Below are 18,290 nucleotides of genomic sequence, written 5' to 3'. Positions count from 1 at the left end.
CTATAGATTCTAATCATGTGATCAACAACATTGCCCATCAAATCAACGCCAGCATCGAATTCTTGGATACCAGTAACCCTTTCTCTCAGTTGAAATCCATTCCTAATGTTCGAACAGACCAAGTTACTACAACTCTAGCTAATAGTCGGAACATAGATAACACTGGTGCTCTTGACTCTGAGGATGATAACTCAGAAGACTCATATCATAATGAATTAGCAGAAGAATCTGAAGGTGATAATGAATCTGATAGTGACTTTGAAAGTATGGATGAATTCTCTGCCACTAGTGATGACAATGTTGATAATTTGGTAGTGACACTCAATCAACAATCTCAAATTGTAGATGAAATTGACCAAGCTTTTAACGAAATTGCAGAGCAACAACATCTATCTCGTAGAGGCACAACCTCCTCCAAAGGAGGTCCATCATCTAAAGGAGGCAAAGGTGGCAGAACTAGAAAGTCTGTGAGACTTGCACAGGCTCAAGATTCCCTCTCAACATCATTTTAATGATTAAGTCCCTTATATGGAACATAAGAGGCACCAGATCACAAGGTGCTTTTGATAGACTTAGTCAACTCAAAAGATCTGAGAAGCTGGTTTTCATTGCTCTAATGGAACCTTTATGCCAAAATTCTACTCTAAGGAGTTTCAAGAGAAGATTGGGGTTAGATTTTGCGTATGCTAACTGTATTAATAAAGTGTGGATCTTTTGTGAGGGATACCTTAATTTTAGTATAGTGGAGGACGTGTCACAACAGGTTACTGTAAAGGTTTCTATCAATGATGATCCAATTTTTCTTACCTTAGTTTATGCTAAGTGCAAGGCTCATCTCAGAGAACCTCTCTGGGACAACTTAAAAACCATTGCTAGCGGAATGAATTCCCCATGGATGGTGGCTAGGGATTTTAATATTATTACTGACCCAGAAGAGAAGAAAGGAGGGAAAATTCACAACATGTCAAAAAGCCTCCCTTTCATTCACTGCATTATGGATTGCGGTCTAATGGATATGGATTATAGTGGCTCTCCTTTTACTTGGTGTAATGGATGGGCGCCAAAAAATAGAATCTGGGCAAGGCTAGATAGAGCTCTTGGTAACAATGATTGGCTTCAGAAGTTTAGTGATACCACAGTTACTCACTTAGTGAGAACTGGCTCAGATCATGCCCCTCTTTTGATATCCTTTTTCAATACACTACAAGAACCTCAAAAATATTTTAGGTTTCTAGACTTATGGACTGGACATGAAGGTTTTATGGATATTGTGGAACAAGCCTGGAATATACAGGTAGTGGGTGGCCCAATGTGGAAGCTACATCTTAAACTAAAGAATGTATGTAAGATGCTTTCCAATTGGTCCAAAAATAGTTTAGGAAATATCTTTGACAAGACTAAGGAGCTTCAGTCCAAGCTAGAATATATTGAGCAAAATAGTCTTATTGATAATTCTGAGGAGAATAGGATGGAGCTTAATCACATTAATGCTCAGTTGATTAGACATATTAAGACTGAAGAAGCTTTCTGGAGGCAAAAGTCTGGTCTAAAATGGTTTACTGATGGAGACAACAATACCAGATTCCTCCGCTCTGTTATTAACTCTAGAAGAAGGAGGCTCTTCTTAAAAAGAATAAAAAAGCAAGATGGCACCTGGATTGAAGGCAATGAGGATATAGCTACTGAAGCTATTCATTTTTTTTCAAAATCAATTTACTACTGAGAACCAAGACAGGGATTTCTCTATGCTTCATTGCATTCCAATGGTGGTTACTGAGGAAGACAATCTCAAGCTTCAGGTTACTCCCACCATTGAAGAACTGAAGGAAGCAGTATTCTCTTTAAGCAGCAACAGCTCTCCAAGCCCTGATGGTTTTTCGGGGAAGTTTTTTCAACATTGCTGGGACATTATCTATCTTGATCTTTATAATATGGTTCTAGATTTTTTTTCTGGACATCAACTTCCAAAATCTTTTACGCATACATTTCTTGTCCTCATTCCTAAAACTAATAGTCCTCAACAATTTACTGATTTCAGACCTATTAGTTTGAGTAATTTTACTTCTAAAATTATTTCCAAACTTCTTAGGCTTTCTCTATTAATGGATAAGATCATTTCACCAAATCAAACTGGCTTCATAAAAGGTAGGACAATTTCTGATAATGTTATGCTTACTCAAGAACTGGTTCATAACATTAGGAAGCCAAACTCTGGTGGTAATATCATTCTAAAGTTGGACATGGCCAAGGCATTTGACAGAGTTGACTGGGACTATTTATCTCATGTCATGAGGCAAATGGGATTTGATGAAGGGTGGATAGGCATGATAACGAGAACTCTATCCAATAATTGGTACTCTATTAATATTAATGGAGCTAGGCATGGATGGTTTAAGTCTTCCAGAGGTTTAAAACAGGGAGATCCTATTTCCCCTTCTTTATTTGCTATTTCCGCTGAATTCTTATCAAGACTAATGGATCAATTAGTACTTGATAATTTTATTCCTTACTCTATAGATGAAGGAAGCCCTTTACTCACCCATTTATCTTATGCAGATGATACCATTTTATTTTCTTCTAGCGATCTTCTTTCAATATCCATTATGATGAAGAAGTTGGAGACATATGAACTCATATCTGGCCAAATGGTGAATAAAAGGAAATCTTCCTTTCTGGTTTCTCCAAAAATAGCTCAGTCAACTATTGAGGATATCAAGGCCATCACAGGTTACTCTCATTCACAGTTTCCTTTCACTTATCTTGGATGCCCTATCTACATAGGCAGGAAAAAAAATTCATACTTTAGTACTATGGTTACTAAGACAGTCAATAGGGTTCAAGGGTTGCAGGGAAAATTATTGTATGTCGGGGGTAGAGCTGTATTTATTAAGTCAGTTTTGCATTCTTTACCCCTTCACATCATGGCTGTTTTGCACCCTCCTAAAACTACTCTTGATCAAATTGATGAGGTTCTTGCTAACTTTTTCTGGGGTCAGTCAGAAGGTAAGAATCAGTATCATTGGACTTCCTGGAAAAAACTGTGCCTTCCTACTCAGGAGGGTGGGGTAGGATTTAGATCTTTACATGATATTTGCATTTCTTTTGCTGCTAAAGCTTGGTGGACCTTCAGAACCCAAAATTCTCTTCTTAACCTTGTTTTACAAGCAAAATATTGTAAGAGATCACATCCTGTCTCTAAGAGTTGGGCCTATGGCCAATCACATATCTGGAAGAGACTCATGGATGTGAAAAAAAATTGTGAAAAACTTTTACACTGGAAGATTGGTAAAGGAAACCTGTCATTTTGGTGGGATAATTGGACGAAAAAAAGAGCTTTAGCTACTCTAATGAATCTGAGATACAAGTCAAAAAAACTAGAGTTAGTGATTTCTTTATTGATAATCGGTGGGATCTGATTAAGCTCTATAATGTTCTCTCTGTTGATTAAGTTTCTCATATTCAAACTATCTGAATTATCCCTGGGCAAGATGATGAAGCAATTTAGATTGCCAACCAAAATGGTAAATTTTCCACCAAATCTACTTGAAAGAATCTCAAGAATCCGAATAACATTACTCTTACTGGAAAGAAAATTTGGCATAATAAGCTTCCTTTCAGGGTCTCTTTCTTTATGATGAGACTTCTAAAAGGAAAGCTCCCTACTGATGATTCTCTCATCAAATTTGGGGTTCATGGTCCCTCTATGTGTTACTGTTGTTCTCGAAAAAATATGAAAACTATAAATCATCTTTTTGCTAATGGAGAATTGGCAAGTAACATTTGGGGATATTTCTCTAATGCTTGTGGTATACCTTTGCTCCACGGATATATCAGAAGCATGGTAATGAGATGGTGGTTATTAAAGCCTAAAAACAAAGTTCATGATCTAATTTTGCAGTGCTTGCCTTCTATTATTTTGTGGCAAATTTGGAAATCCAGATGCTCTCACAAATATGAAGGTATCAGATGCTCTCACAAATATGAAGATCTAATTTCTATTGAATCTGACTCACTTTAGTTATCCAAATGGTCAAGGGCAACATCACTCCATTTTGGCAAATCAGAGAAGAGATCACTCAAGTGCAGAATATGACCTCACAAGGTTTCTTTCAACTCGAGCACATTTTTAGAGAAGGCAATTTAGTAGCAGATCAACTTGCTAACTTGGGGGAAAGGAATAAACAGAACACTTTCTTCACTAGGGATACCACCTTACCTAGACAGATAAAATCCACAATGAAGAATGAGGTTAATGGACCTCCTACATTCAGGATTAGAGTGAAGAAAGGTGTCTTCATTTTTGATCCAGGATGAGTCTCTCTTGTTGTAACTTTCTTAATACTTAGTTAATCTCTTTTGGAAGCAAAATAGTTACATGAGGAGTCCTCCCCATATCTTCTGCAGATTAGTCCTTTGCATATTTTGTATAAGAGGTTAAGCTTTTGTCCCTCTCTATGTAATCTTTTGACTTATAAATGGAATTAATACACCTTCCAAAAAAAAGGGGGGGCTTGATCCTAGGATCTTGTTTTCTAGGTATAGCAATATATAGTGGCTTTAACAACCATTGTATGACACGAAATCTCTGAGAAAACTTATGCTACATTCTATTCTCAAGCTAAATAATACAACTTTACTTTCTGTTTTATATTGATCTTATTCTGTCTTCGGAAGCATCGCTCCCGGAGTCACGCATGTCATTCCCTTTGATTTTAACGCTAAGTCTTATTTTTAATCTTATTTATTTATCATTTGGGATTAAATCAATTTGCTTGTCTATAAACCACGTAACAAATTTAACTATACCGTTTTACGAGTAAAGAAATATATATACTAATATTAAGTTCACTTTCTTTATCTTGTTTCATTATCTCATTATCACAAGTAAAGTGGTATAGTATATACTCATTCATCCTTATCATAAGTCTCAGACCCGGGCCTTGAGTATGGAATCACCATTGTTAAATAACATTTTACTAATAATGTGGAGCTTTTCAGCCCTAATCCGAACTTTGTTGGCCCTCACTTTCACTTAAAATTTTTGGACCACCCATATTATTAACCTGGTGCTCTCCTTTCACGGCTCAAACATTTATGCAAGTTGACGACATAATACTCTCCACATCTTTGATTCAGATGCGAACCTACAATTTAAATAATTGAATATGATTCCACCACAATCGATGTTGGTAAATACATGAAAGGAGTCCTTTCATGTGATTGCTTGTGAGCAAACACATGCATCCCATATTTTTCAGTAGACGGAAATATTCTCTCTTTTTCCAAACCTAGATTTCTTGATATACCTATTTACCACTGTTATTGTTGACTCTCTACTCTTTAGGGAAGGGTTGGGGTTTGTATGAGTGAGAGACATGGGTTCGACCTTCAAAATTTTTTAGTAGTTTAGTTAGTTGGCTAAATTTTTTGTAAGGAAATAATATGGATTTAACCTACTGATTAGCGTACGTGTGCCTTACTATCTGCCAATCCATCGTTATACCAAAATATCTATAACTTTTGTTTCGAGTGACTACTGAATGTCCACAATGACAAGAGAAACTGTGGCCAGCAAAAAGATTTGGAAACTAAAATCCTCCAAATTAGCACATGCATGACTAGACACCTCAAAAATTCCAAAGATATTCAACAGTGAGGAAATGACATTTTGCATGAAACGAATAGTCTATCTATAACTAACAATTAGGTTTGGTCCCATTAAATGAAAGAGATTGGTTAAGGGGCATAAGTCAATTTTTAATACCAAAAGGCAGTAGATCTTTTATTCCCTCTTCCAATCGATTTCCGAAAATTCAGAAGTTGATAAGGAGATTGAATGAAGGAGAGATCTTTTATTCCGTCTTTCGATCAATTTTATAAACATAGAAGTTGACAGGGAGATTGAATTAGAAGAGAAATTTAAAATAGAGACTGAGAATAGCTTTTCTGTTTATCGCGTGGTTACAAGTATAAAGCTAGTTTAGTTTTCTCTTAATTTTTCCAATAAAAAATTAAGCCAAATTAATTAAAAACAACGGAAAAGAGTCTGATATGCCTCTCTATTATAATTAATTGCTTAAAGTTGTTGTCCGTTATATTATTAGGTCATAAAATTCTTTGCCGTCTTACTATCCTAACAAATTTATCCTTAATTAAACGGAGGTAATACGTGGCGGCATAGGATTAAAATTGACCCTTTTTTATTTTTTGTAACCCGATTCACTTAAGAAAAACCCACTATCCGACCCAAAGTTCACCCGCTTCTCTCTCTTTTCCTCCACTCTTCTCTCTTACATCACTGTTATGACCATGGCTGGAATCTCTATTGGAGAATTCGCCGGAAACCAGGGAGAACCTTTGGATTTGAAATTTACTGGATCTAACCGGAAATTTTCCGGCGAGCCATTGTTCTCTTTTTCATATGTTTTTTTTATTTACCAGATCCAGAAGGGAGCGAAATAATAGCTGAAACTCCAACCATGGAGTATGGTCGGCATCTTACCGAAGAATTTTCCGGCGGCCTTTTATTGCAACAACAGCGGCACGTTAGATTCTGCTTGCTCATGGTGGTTATAAATTGAAGAAGTACAGTGGGAGAACTTTTGACTTTTGAGAAGACTTCAAAAGTTTGTTTGACAAGAAAGTTATTCAACATATACTTGCAGATTTGTATCATGGAGTTTTACAATAAAATTTTAAATTTTTTTCTCAAATAAGATCAGATTTTTTCATAAATTCATCATTTTTGCCCTCTTGTTTGTGAATTATTTTGATGAGTTGAATCAATTGTTTCCTGCGGGTGTATGATATGGAAGTTTGACTGGATAACAACTAAAATAATTACGCTTCCTCTTATCACTAAAAAAGAAAGAGGGATTATTTCTTTGGATCTGCAAATTTGCACCAAGAAAGAAGGTTCTCCTTTCCCAGTCAAAAAAATCGACCGAGTCTAAAAAATTATTTGCTGCTCTTTGCACGAATCTGAAAAATAATCATCCTATTGTGTTACCAAAATCGCCCCTAGAGACAGATTTGCTCGGTCAAAAGAATCGTTCTGGGCAAGTACCTCCCCTCCTAAAATTGGAATAAAATTGTGGATTTTAAGATGATGGGATGAAGAAAAAGAAAAACTGAACGGTGGGTTTGGTGAGTTGCACGGTGATTAAATTAGATGACCAAATTCCACCATTTACATAACCAAAAAATTGCAATCTCTGGTAAACACTAGTTGATTGAGTATTAAATTGCGATCTACTATCATTAGCGGTTTGGATTTTCTTTGTATTGGAATTGGAATATATAGATTTGGTCATGAAAATGGTGGTATTTGTGATGATGGATGAAAAGAAAGAAAACAGATTGATGGATTTTGATGAGAATGGTTTTACATAGTGAAATAAATTATTTTTGGAAAATGGTGATTGAGCTTGGGAATCCAAGAGAAATTTCGGATGGTCAAGGAGATTATCCAATATTAAAAAATACTTTAAAATAAGATAAAATGGATTACGTGTTATGGGTTTCGTGGAACGGGACGCTTAATATGTGCCCAAATGTAAAAAGGCCACAGATGGGTGCCACATGTCACCTCCGTCTAATTAAGGATAGATTTGTTAGGATAGTAAGACGGTAGAGAATTTCATAGCCCAATAGTATAACGGAGAATAACTTTAAACAATTAATCATAGTAGAGGGACATATCAGACCCTTTCCGTAAAAACAAATCTTATATAACTTGAGTAAGAGCGGGAAGTACACTAGAAGAAAGAAACTTAAACATTGTGGATCAAAACGTATGTTTAATGAGGCAAAACTGCTTGATACAGAAACTTAGAAAAAAATGTTATACAGGAAAACATTAATCAATATCTGAACAGACTAATGGACATTAGTAAAGCTCATAAGTTATATTTACAGGTATGGAGAACTCCTGCAGATGAAGTGAAGCTATATTGAACTTGAGAGTTGATTTCAACTTTTTCCCAACCCGAACTCCAACAAACAAAGAAGAATCTGTGAGTGAAAGGGGTTGAATACACCCCACGAAACGTTTCCTAGTAAAGCTGTAACAAAAACTGTGACAAAGACTTATGTCCCAAAAATACGTCTGTGAACAGGTAATGCATCAAGCGTTTTAACCACTTGAATCCAGGGTTTGTCTATGATCAAGGTGGAAGTTCTTGAAAGATGTCCAACAAACAAAACAGGATCCCTGAATGCACAGAATTCAAAATTCTTTCTACCATTTTGTTTCATATCTAAGTCATTCCCTATCGGCTTGCGCTTTAAGGTCCCATTTGCAGGAGTACCATGTAGCTTCTTCAAAGCTAAATCTTGACCATTAGCTAAGTCGGTATCGTCATCATCACCAACTGGCAACCCAAAGTCAATCAAGCACATCGCCCTACAGAATAAAGCCATAAAAGTGTTTCTCATGTGACATTTATTGGAACTAAAGCACTGAGATAACGTAATTAGGTTTCTCAAAGTTAACCAGATAAAGAACTCGAGAAAGATCAAACAAACTGAGAAGGAATATGCAGGAAACAGGACTAGGGCATGGTCAAAGAAATTTCCATTGGGCCATAGCAAGGTACACATACTGAAGCATACACTGCTCAGGCATTTCAACTTTATTGGGCCATAGCAAGGTACACATACTGAAGCATACACTGCTCAGGCATTTCAACTTTCCATGAATATTAAAGCCACATGCAGTTCCTTCGGATTAAGTTGGGGTTCAACTGAACGCTTCTAAGAATATCCTGAGCCAGCAATTAGGTTGGATAAGAAATTAAATTTCTTAACACAGCAAAAAAAAACTAGCTCTCAGCAAATAAATTGCTCTAAACAATCTCAGCTATAATGACTGAACCACAGCAATCTGCAGCACATCATACACATGCTGACTACTACTACTGTGTGCTGATGTGCCTAGATGCATCAAAAGCAAAATCTTTGTATCCAAACATATAAAATGAACAGCCTAGCTAAGAAAGCCCATTACTTCAGTACTTGGCTCCAATTACGAGACCAACTTGTATTTCATGTAATCACCATTCTCTTAACAAAATGTTACCAAAATCTTTGATGCACATTAAAGCAAACCTAAAGTGTCACCAAAAAGAATACAGCTAGAAAAGACAGCAGAAGACAAAGACAAACAAAAACTCAAAAACAGCTTTGACAAAAACAGCAAAACACACCTTGCACTGTAGACGATCACAGATGATGAATTAGCAGGAGCAAAAGAAAGGCCAATAACTTCTCCAGGAAATTCTTGAAATCTTCTCGGCAGGGAGAATGTATTCCGGTTGGACCATTCTCCTAGTTGCTTAGCTTCAACATCAAAGGCATATACTTGGTTCGAAGATGTGGATACAATAAGCACATTGCTATTTCGAGGAGTAAAACCACCCGCTGTAACAGAAGAACCATTCAATCTTGATATAAACCAATGTTGCCTGTTCCACAATATTTAGTCAGTGCCCCCAAAAGGAAATATGATGAAGGTCCTCAAAAAAATATTGAACTGACTTGACAGTGAAAGTTATCAAGTGGCAAATGGGAGTTTCACTCAAAGGATAACCACACAACACAGGGAATTAAGTGTTCATCGTTTCAATGCGCAAGAAATGGGAAGAATTCTCATTCTAAAAATATGCCTATTTATCATGTAGTGTACCTAGAAGTTTACTGGAAAATACACAAAAAGTAAACCACAATGGGCAAAAATGAAGATAGATAAGATACTAGATACATGTAAGAGAGGAGGTCCCATACCTCTGTGTCTCAAGATTAAATATATACACATCTCCAAAGCAGTTGACAGCAGCTAACCACTGCCCATCGACACTAGTGAACATTTTGGTAATGGAAGGTTCATTTGGTGGAAATTCTTCGTAATGCTCTTGACGACGAGGTGAGAAAATGTGACCTAGTTCCAAGCTTACGGCATCAACCACCTAGAAAAGAAGACAAGCTTCAGAGACTAAAGAAAAACATCACAATTATATCTCAACTACGACTACTATAGGATTGACACTCTACATTGATACTTCTTATTATCGATTAACTATTGTCTCCACCCTGCATTCTCCTATTAATATTGATCCAAATTTACAATATACATTAACTCCCCCATCTTTGAAAAAAAAATAAAATTAACTCCGACATCTGATGTCTACATGAGGGACATTACAGTCGACAACAGTATTCAAGGCAAATATGACATCCTCAATTAAAGCAAAAAGGTCAATAATCACTCCGCACCAGCACCAGCCACAGCCCGGCTCTCTCCTCCCTTGTCATAGGCATCCTACAATCCCCTCGCCATTTCCATCAATCCCCTCACCATTTCTCCTCTCACTGGCAATCTTCTCTTCATTTCCCCACTCCCTTAACCCTCTTCTTTCCTCTATCATATGATCCCAGTTTCCCAACTTCCTTTCTGTTTCGCTAACTTTCCAGCAACTCCTCTTCACATCTTCCCCATATGTAGATTGGCGGTGGTGATTCTGGTGAGGTAAGGGGGGCTGATGACAAAGAGATATGGTTCAGGAGGGAGGCATGTGTCACTGTTTTTCCCTTATTATACAACAAAAAGTAGGAAAATTTTTGTCCCACGTACTATGGAGTAATTCCCATTAGATTAAACATGTTTGTGAGAAATGGATCATTTTTACTGGGAGAAATTACAGTTGGTTCATCTTAGTGTTTTCAAATACAAAAGCGCAAAAAACGGTGTGGGGCTTTAAGCAAGAAGCAATGCGTGAGTGCACTTTTTGAAGAAATAACAAAGTTGCAGCATACACATATATAATCAGGAAATCATTATAAATGCAAGAACAATACTCAACAAGTACATGTTATACAAGTCCTCACATAACCCTCACACATAACAAGCATAATCTCAACATGCTAAAAATAAAAAGAAAAGGCAAACTCAAACGAAATCATTCAAAAACAAAGTCCACCAGCCAATAGGCTAAGAAAATCACCATTTGACCATGATCGTATTCCTAAATTTTATCCCAAGAAAGAATCCTACTCACGATAGTTTTAAATTGTTATAAATTTATAAGAAAAGGTAGTAGAATGCAGACAAAAGTTGCTAAAATCAGTTTTTACCATTTTCACATCACTATTAAAAAGAGGGTAAAATACAAAAGCAACTTGCTTTAAAAAAAATTTACCATTTTCAGACAAGCTAAAAATAAAAAAGGGACGACAAACTAATAGGCATTTTATAAGAAGTCTGCTTCACATACTCTGTTCAATTCAAATAGAGTGAAAAACAGACTCTGTTCTCTGTTTTAAAACAATTATAACAAGAAAAATATAGCAGTTTTGCAATAAGAAGAAAAATGAAGCTTTAAACCCTTTATGATCTTCAGTTAACAGCAAAGACACAAAGAAGAAGTGATGCAATGCTTTTGCACTTCTTCTTCAGAGCCCTAATACAGGGTTTGCAGCACTGCCACAGTGAAGCTATAAGAAGAGCGAAGCATCAGAGCCTGATTCTGTAGCAGTGAAACTTCAAAGAAGAAAAAGTGGAAGAGGGGGAGAAGGAAGAAGAAGAAGATGAGAAAGAGAAAGAAGCACCTGGCTGATAGATCAGAGTCATGTGAGAAGTGTCGGTGCATGAATTCTGGGTTCTGATTAGCTGGTAACTTTCTGGCTTTTCATTTCCTATTTCCCTTTTAAAGGTAAAAGGGCAGAAATAAGAAGCAACAAAGCGATTGCTTGTTGCTTTTCGCCTCATCACTGGAAGCGCATGCTTCAGTGATATCACATCTTCGACATGTCAAAGCGAGGGCATCTTGCGTCGCTCTGCTTCGTCGCTTTAAGCGACAGAGAGCACTTTTCCCAATACTGGTTAAAATTCACTAGCAGGACAAAGTTAGTGACCATCTCACTGAAAACTCAACAAATACGAGTTTAAGTACTAGAGAAACAATTTCCTAAAACATGGCAGCAGGATGCACGAAGACTACCACGTCCACGCAAGGTACGGGAAGGGCCTCACCTCAAAGGGGTGTATTGTAGGCATCCTACCCTAACACAAGCGTCGTCTCGAATCCATGACCTATCAGCCACACGAAGACAACTTCACTGTCGCTCCAAGGCTCTTCAGAGAAACAATTTTCTATTTTATTTTATTTTATTTTATCGGTGTGGGGAAAGGAGGAGAGATGAAACATGATGAATATTTTTTGGTATAAGAAAATCCTGAATGCATATGATGCACCAAAATAAGGTTGCATCCAATCAGCTTTATCAACCAACAACAACAACAAACCCAGTGTAATCCCACATGTGGGGTCTGGGGAGGGTAGTGTGTACGCAGACCTTACCCCTACCTTGTGAAGAATTAGCTTTATCCTCCAAACAAGAAAACTAGGTCAAAAATCAACTTAAAACTTTTTATTATTGCATGTGTAGGAGTAAGCATCTCCATATGCACACACAACATAAAGCTAACATCTGCTTGTCCGTGTACAAATTGGAAAAGGATCTGCACGTGTATGCTGTACAGCAATAAATTCAATTAATCGATCAATCTACTATACTTCATGGGTCAGCTATGAATCATTTGTATCCATTCCACATCCATCATATGAATAGACTATTGTTAGGATGGGAACAGCTATACTGAGTCAGCACAAAGACGAAATTGTGCCAGTAACACACACAAGAAAAGTTCACACTCCCTATTATTGACATAAAATATGCAAACGGGAGAAAATCTGACTACTGTAGTTACTCCCTCTGTCCTAATTTATGTGAAGGTGTTTGATTGGGCATAAAGTTATAAGAAATAAAAGAAAGACTTTTGAAACTTATTGTCTATAACAAACTAGAGAAATTTGTATGGCTAAAAATCATCTGATTAGGGGTAAAAGAAGAAATTTAAAGTGAAATGTTACTAAATATAAAAAGGTATCATTCTTTTTTGGACTAACTACAAATGAAAGAGTGTCACATAATTGGGATGGAAGGAGTATTTAAGTTAGTATAGTTCTAAAATCATGATTCTTAACTAAAATGTTCCAACCTTAGTAAGAACCTTACTACCTACAAACTACATCTAACATAGTCAGAGTAACACCTCAGAAAAAGCTGTCATCAACTCACTCCTCAAAAGTGATAGCAACATGCAAAATACATTGAGAACTTCACCCTGACTTTATCAAAGACAAACACACTTTATGCTTTAAACTAGAGAAGATAAACTGGAGAACGGAATCACTCACATAGATGTTTCTGTCACACCCTGCTATCATCATTCGAGAAGAATCCGCACTGAAAACCATTGAATGGGCAAATGGCAGTCCCGAAGGGAGCTGCCTTCGGCTGACAGTCCATGGACTCTTGCTAGCACCACTCTTTTTAAGTTCAAAAAGACAGGGTTTTACATAGTCGGAATAAGCAAACATTACACCTGAAGGAGAAATTGCACTGCATGTGATCTTCCTCGAAGTTTTGCACTTAACACGAGCCACAAGATCTGTTCTCGCAGCCCCGCCAGACTGGCCACAGCTATCAGACATAACTCCCTTTTTTACACGAACACAAAAAATATCTATCCAGTACGCAGCCTGGACTAAGAGTAAAGAAGCCTGACTGAAGATTGTATTTACTGCAAGTTGTATAGGTGGCCTCTGAGGTGAAGGACAAATGTCATGCGGAGAAAACCTGGTGAATTCCTTTACAGAGTATGCAAAAAGTTTAGTGTCATCACCACCTGAGATAAGCATCGGTACACCCAAGTGTGCCCATTTATGGTAACTAAAATCAAGGGGCTTCTCCCCAGAACGCTGCTTCTTTGCCTTATGTTCAGCCATGGGCTCTGTCAGGGAGAAGAAAGGTTAAAAATTAAGTATAACAAAACCCAGATAAGAAGGGATATCTTGAAGTCCAAAATCAAAACAAGGCAAATATTTCAACTTCAATTTCAGTGAACGAGAGGCAAAACTAAATAACTGACCTTCATGAGCAATGGGTACAGCAACTGCCAAGGCCCTCACATCATGTGTATGGGCCCTCACATAACCAACATAAATCCATTTCTTCATGTCTACAGAAGTAATATCTCCATCATTAGACCCAACCTCACTGGTTGAGAGCTTATAAATTATAACCTAAAAACAATAGCAAATAATTAGCAGCTATAAAAGCATACTTAAATTGTGTTCTCAAAACAATTATAGCTGAGAATGTCTTAAGCAAGATATCAGAAGAGATGAGAATATACAATATCTAAAGAAAAACAAATTAAATAAAAGATTGATACTGTAATATCTTCATTTTAGCAAGATTGACTGAAAGAATATTGTCGATCAACTCGAAAGATTTAAGTACAAAGGTACTTTTTGGTGCCTTCGGATGAGAGAAACCTCAGATGTTTTGATGGAATTTCAACTCGAAATCACTCACCAAAAAGCTAAATGTCTGCTTAGTCTGTTTAGTTGGTCCAACCAGTTCCATGTAAATAGTACTACTATCTTCATAGGCTTTGTTAGTTCCCTAACTTTAGACTAGCCATAGTCATGAAAGGCCTTCATAAGATTTTTTGGTGTTGTGGCTAGCTCCCAGTATCTACAATATCATGTAACGAAGCTAACATATTTACCTTTGTACTTTCTGCATCTTCATGATGCCAGTAATGAAACAACTTCATAAAAAAAGAATATTGTTGATCAACGAAGATTACAGATACATTTTTATAAAATAGCAGGCACCTCTATGTTAGTCATTCGTCAATTCTTTGCCTTTTTGCTTTAACTTTTCTTTATCATTTTTTTAGAAAAAGGTAGATAACAAGAAATAGAAAAGGAAATGAAGTTTTACGTGCAAGTTTTTTGGCAAAAAACAAAACAAAACACAGGAAGCACTTATACTGGAAATATGGAAGTCAAGCCTCTCAAGCAACAACCAATTGTAGCATATTTTCTTTTTTTGTCTTTTAGACAAGCGATTTAACCCATGTATAACAACATAAGCAACTAACAATTTAAATGCTTCGAACATATTATCTTTTACTATCACAAACCATACAACCTGTTTATTTATTCATAGTTAACCATTGAGCCTGTTTTAAAAAAAAAAATTGTAGCATCTCAAAGCACTGATAATTAGGGACAAGTTTAGGAGGCAATTTATGTATTATCCCATTTTAGTTCTGTGTTTTATCTTCATTTGCTATACCACTCCCCTGAAGCATTGAGGTCTACATATTTGAATTGCCTGCATTTAGGTACCACAATCCTGCCTAGTTCCACCTCAATTTCACTCTTCGTATGCTTGCTAAACTTGAAATACATATATTCTGTCTTATTTCTACTTATCCTAAACCACTTAATCCCTAAAATGCTTATCCATAGTTCAAATTTCTGGCGGATACCATTGCTAGTTTCATCAATTAACATCATCTACTAACTTCATAAAATGGGACTTCATTTTTTATCTGGGTAAACAAGCAAGGGCTCAATGAGAACCTAGAGGAATAAGCACAAATAGATGTACAACTTAAATAGAGTATTTTCTTTGGATAGGGAGCGTGTTTATGTACCTGACCATCAGAACCAGCAGAGAACACCCTCCTATGGCTGGGTGATGCTGCTAAAGCATTCACGTCACCTTTATGACTTGAATGTGACTGCAAAAGAGTGCCATGATGGGTGTCCCAGAACTGGACGCTACCAGTACTATCTGCACTAACCAGGGTACCACATCTGCAAACAGCATTATGAGGTTTGAAGCAATATTAAAACGGAAAATTTTAGTATAACACAAGATGAAAAAAAAGGAGTTCCCATTCTTTCTGAAACTTCTAAGGGAAGGGTTGCCAATTTGATATTCACCTCAACGCAAGCAATGACCATATGCATAGTTCAGATCCACTACCCAAACCTCCAAGTCCAACAGTTATCCTATAGACTTCATATGCTAACTTCGCATCCCAGCATCTTATAAACCTGCAAAGAAAAAATCTCCTCTCAGAATTTTCACAGCGGACACGCCATGAAGAATAGACAGTCATGCTTCAGCCGACATTATTGCCTCTGTTGAGTTTTTCATCAGAAATCAACAAGTAAATGTAGCACATAGTTAATTCCAAAATAGAACGTACCCATCACTACTACCAGAAAATATCCTCTTTGCATCAGAACTCCAAGTGACGCTCAATATACGCCCTGCAATTACACAAAAATTATAAAATACCCAAAGCAACAATCAGATATCTGCACTTTGACTCTCAGGGGCAGCTGTCTCACCACTGACCCTAGGCAATGATCTTTTGTAAGTCATATTCTTCTCATCAGTAGTGTAGATTCGAACACAACCATCATCACAAGCAAATGCAATTTGACCATTTTCACTATCATCATCCTCGTGAAGAACAACTGAGTCATCATCATCTTCACCTTCAGTGCTCTCATTATCACTACTAACACCATTTGTATGATTAACATGGCCATTCTCATACTGCCTTGGAAGATTTTGATGAAGCTGCGAAGTATTGCATGGTTCCACAGCCATCTGCCATATTGAAACACCAATGGAATCTAGCACAGCCTGCAAGCAACCATAGAAAAAACATACTCGATCCGTCGAAATCAAACCCTAAAACTACAGGCAAGAAAAATGGATCTTGAAATGCATTGATCAGGGAAGACCCGAGTCTCCGATCATACAGCCAAAAAGACTGCATTTTTCTTATGCCAAATCCATAAAAGACACTGCAAGAGCATGGTATCTAAGACAATAGCAGCTAAAAGCAATAGATTACAGCAATATGCAGCTTATAAGCTTTTAACAAAATTCTTGCCGACGAGTACTATTCGGTAAGATTGCATACAATAGACCCTTGCGGTCCAGCCCTTCCCCGGATCCCGCACATAGTGGAAGCTTAGTGCACCGGACTGCCCTTTTATTAATGAAAAATATCATAGAGGATATCATCTCTTTGGAATCTCTCCACCCCACAAAAGGAAAGCTAAACATAGCTTTTTAACAAACAACCATTTCAAAAATCCACTAATTTATATATTAAAAAAGGTAGAATAATGGAGAGAAAAGGAAATAGTAGATAAGATCAACATAGTATTCTATAAAGACAATCACTGCCATAAAATGTCAAAAATTCCTTCTTTTGTCGTATTTCAGATTGCCTTCTTTTCTATGTTCATCAAAAAAATGCAGTCAACAAGTTTACCTTGTCAACTCAATTCAGGTCCATTTCATTGCACTACTAAATAATGTATACCTTTTAAGGTCCCTTGGACGAGTATATTATAGCATAAGTAGTTCCTCCAATTCAATCAATCAATATACGCATACACTTATTACCCAATTACACGTACCTTCTGAGTCAAATCGAAAAGATCCCACTCGTAAACTGATCCATCAATGCTGGACGAAAATAACCGACCTGCATCTAACCTTCTCGACCCCGACTTACACCACACTAACGACGAAACCCTAGAATTAGGATTTCCATGTATAATCTACACAGCCAGAAACAAAACAAAAAAAGCTCAATCACACATATTTTAAAGCTAAAAAAAGGGAGTAAATAGACAAATATATATAGTCGTACAAGTTGACAGTGCCAGCCGACAGAGCCAGGAGAAACAAGCCAAATCTCAAGAGAGCCGTCTTCTCGAGCTGCGGCGACTTGAGAATCGTCGGCACTAGTAGCTAGGGCTACTACCGGCGAAGGCTTCCACTCAACTGAGCTGCTTCTATAAACTTCGAGCATCTCTGAAGCTTAAAATTGTTGTACTTTTCCTCGAGTTTCAGAGGAAAGGTGCAGCTACGAAGAGGGGGCAGGACATGCTCAAATGTAGGCGATGCCAAAAAGAGGGCTAGGTTTTCGAACGAACGAGGGTTTAAGCTGAATTAATTAATTATTAATTCGGGCTTTTTTAAGGTCCGCCCGGCATAAACGGGTTAGTCAATCGATCCTAGACCATTTTCACTCTAAAAAAAATACTTACTACTACTATAAGAAAAGGACAATATGAACTAGGGTTCCTTCTTGGCTTTAGCTCTGCAGTACCTTTTTCCTTTTTAAGTATTCAGTAAGTATTCCGAACTCATTCCCCAACTAATTTGAATTTGTGCTGTTATGCTATGCTCAAGTCTTTTTTTTATTTTACACTAATTGTGTAAAAATTGTGATGTAAAGATTATTTAAACAATGAATAATAACAAGAAAATTTTTTATTCCATGTAAGGATAATAATATAGGAAATCGTCATGTAAGGATATACTTGCTTTGA

The 18,290-nt window shown here is 36.9% G+C and overlaps 2 protein-coding genes across 2 annotated transcripts; one reads left to right on the top strand and one right to left on the bottom strand.

The window, feature by feature from the left end:
* The first annotated feature begins 511 nt into the window (after window positions 1-511).
* LOC138879455 (uncharacterized) lies at window positions 512-1,723 on the top strand. Its single transcript, XM_070159065.1, has one exon. It carries the CDS (start codon window positions 512-514, stop codon window positions 1,721-1,723), a length of 1,212 nt encoding a protein of 403 aa, XP_070015166.1.
* A 6,035-nt stretch (window positions 1,724-7,758) lies between these two features.
* On the bottom strand, window positions 7,759-17,876 carry LOC104246752 (WD repeat-containing protein PCN-like). The gene is made up of 11 exons (XM_009802626.2): window positions 17,606-17,876; window positions 17,370-17,513; window positions 16,281-16,581; window positions 16,136-16,199; window positions 15,867-15,980; window positions 15,575-15,737; window positions 13,991-14,144; window positions 13,257-13,852; window positions 9,784-9,965; window positions 9,207-9,464; window positions 7,759-8,404 (listed from the first exon to the last, which is right to left on the bottom strand). The coding sequence occupies exons 1-11, from the start codon at window positions 17,765-17,767 to the stop codon at window positions 8,089-8,091; spliced, it is 2,454 nt and encodes an 817-aa protein (XP_009800928.1). The 5' UTR covers window positions 17,768-17,876; the 3' UTR covers window positions 7,759-8,088.
* Between the last annotated feature and the right edge of the window lie 414 nt (window positions 17,877-18,290).

The sequence above is a fragment of the Nicotiana sylvestris genome, chromosome 10, assembly GCF_000393655.2.
Source record: "Nicotiana sylvestris chromosome 10, ASM39365v2, whole genome shotgun sequence".
In the NCBI taxonomy this organism is placed as follows: Eukaryota; Viridiplantae; Streptophyta; class Magnoliopsida; order Solanales; family Solanaceae; genus Nicotiana; species Nicotiana sylvestris.
The sequence above is the reverse complement of the archived record's forward strand: the minus strand, read 5'-3'. Positions and strand labels throughout refer to the sequence as shown.

Bases quoted from the DNA above. Each gene is read 5' to 3' on its own strand.
- LOC138879455 (XM_070159065.1), top strand. From the start codon at position 512: ATGATTAAGTCCCTTATATGGAACATAAGAGGCACCAGATCACAAGGT.
- LOC104246752 (XM_009802626.2), bottom strand. From the start codon at position 17,767: ATGCTCGAAGTTTATAGAAGCAGCTCAGTTGAGTGGAAGCCTTCGCCG. The intron at 16,200-16,280 runs GTGAGACAGCTG...GTGTAATTGCAG, and splicing joins ATCATTGCCTAGGGTCAGTG to GGCGTATATTGAGCGTCACT. The intron at 15,738-15,866 runs GTGAATATCAAA...TGCTGTTTGCAG, and splicing joins TGGTCATTGCTTGCGTTGAG to ATGTGGTACCCTGGTTAGTG.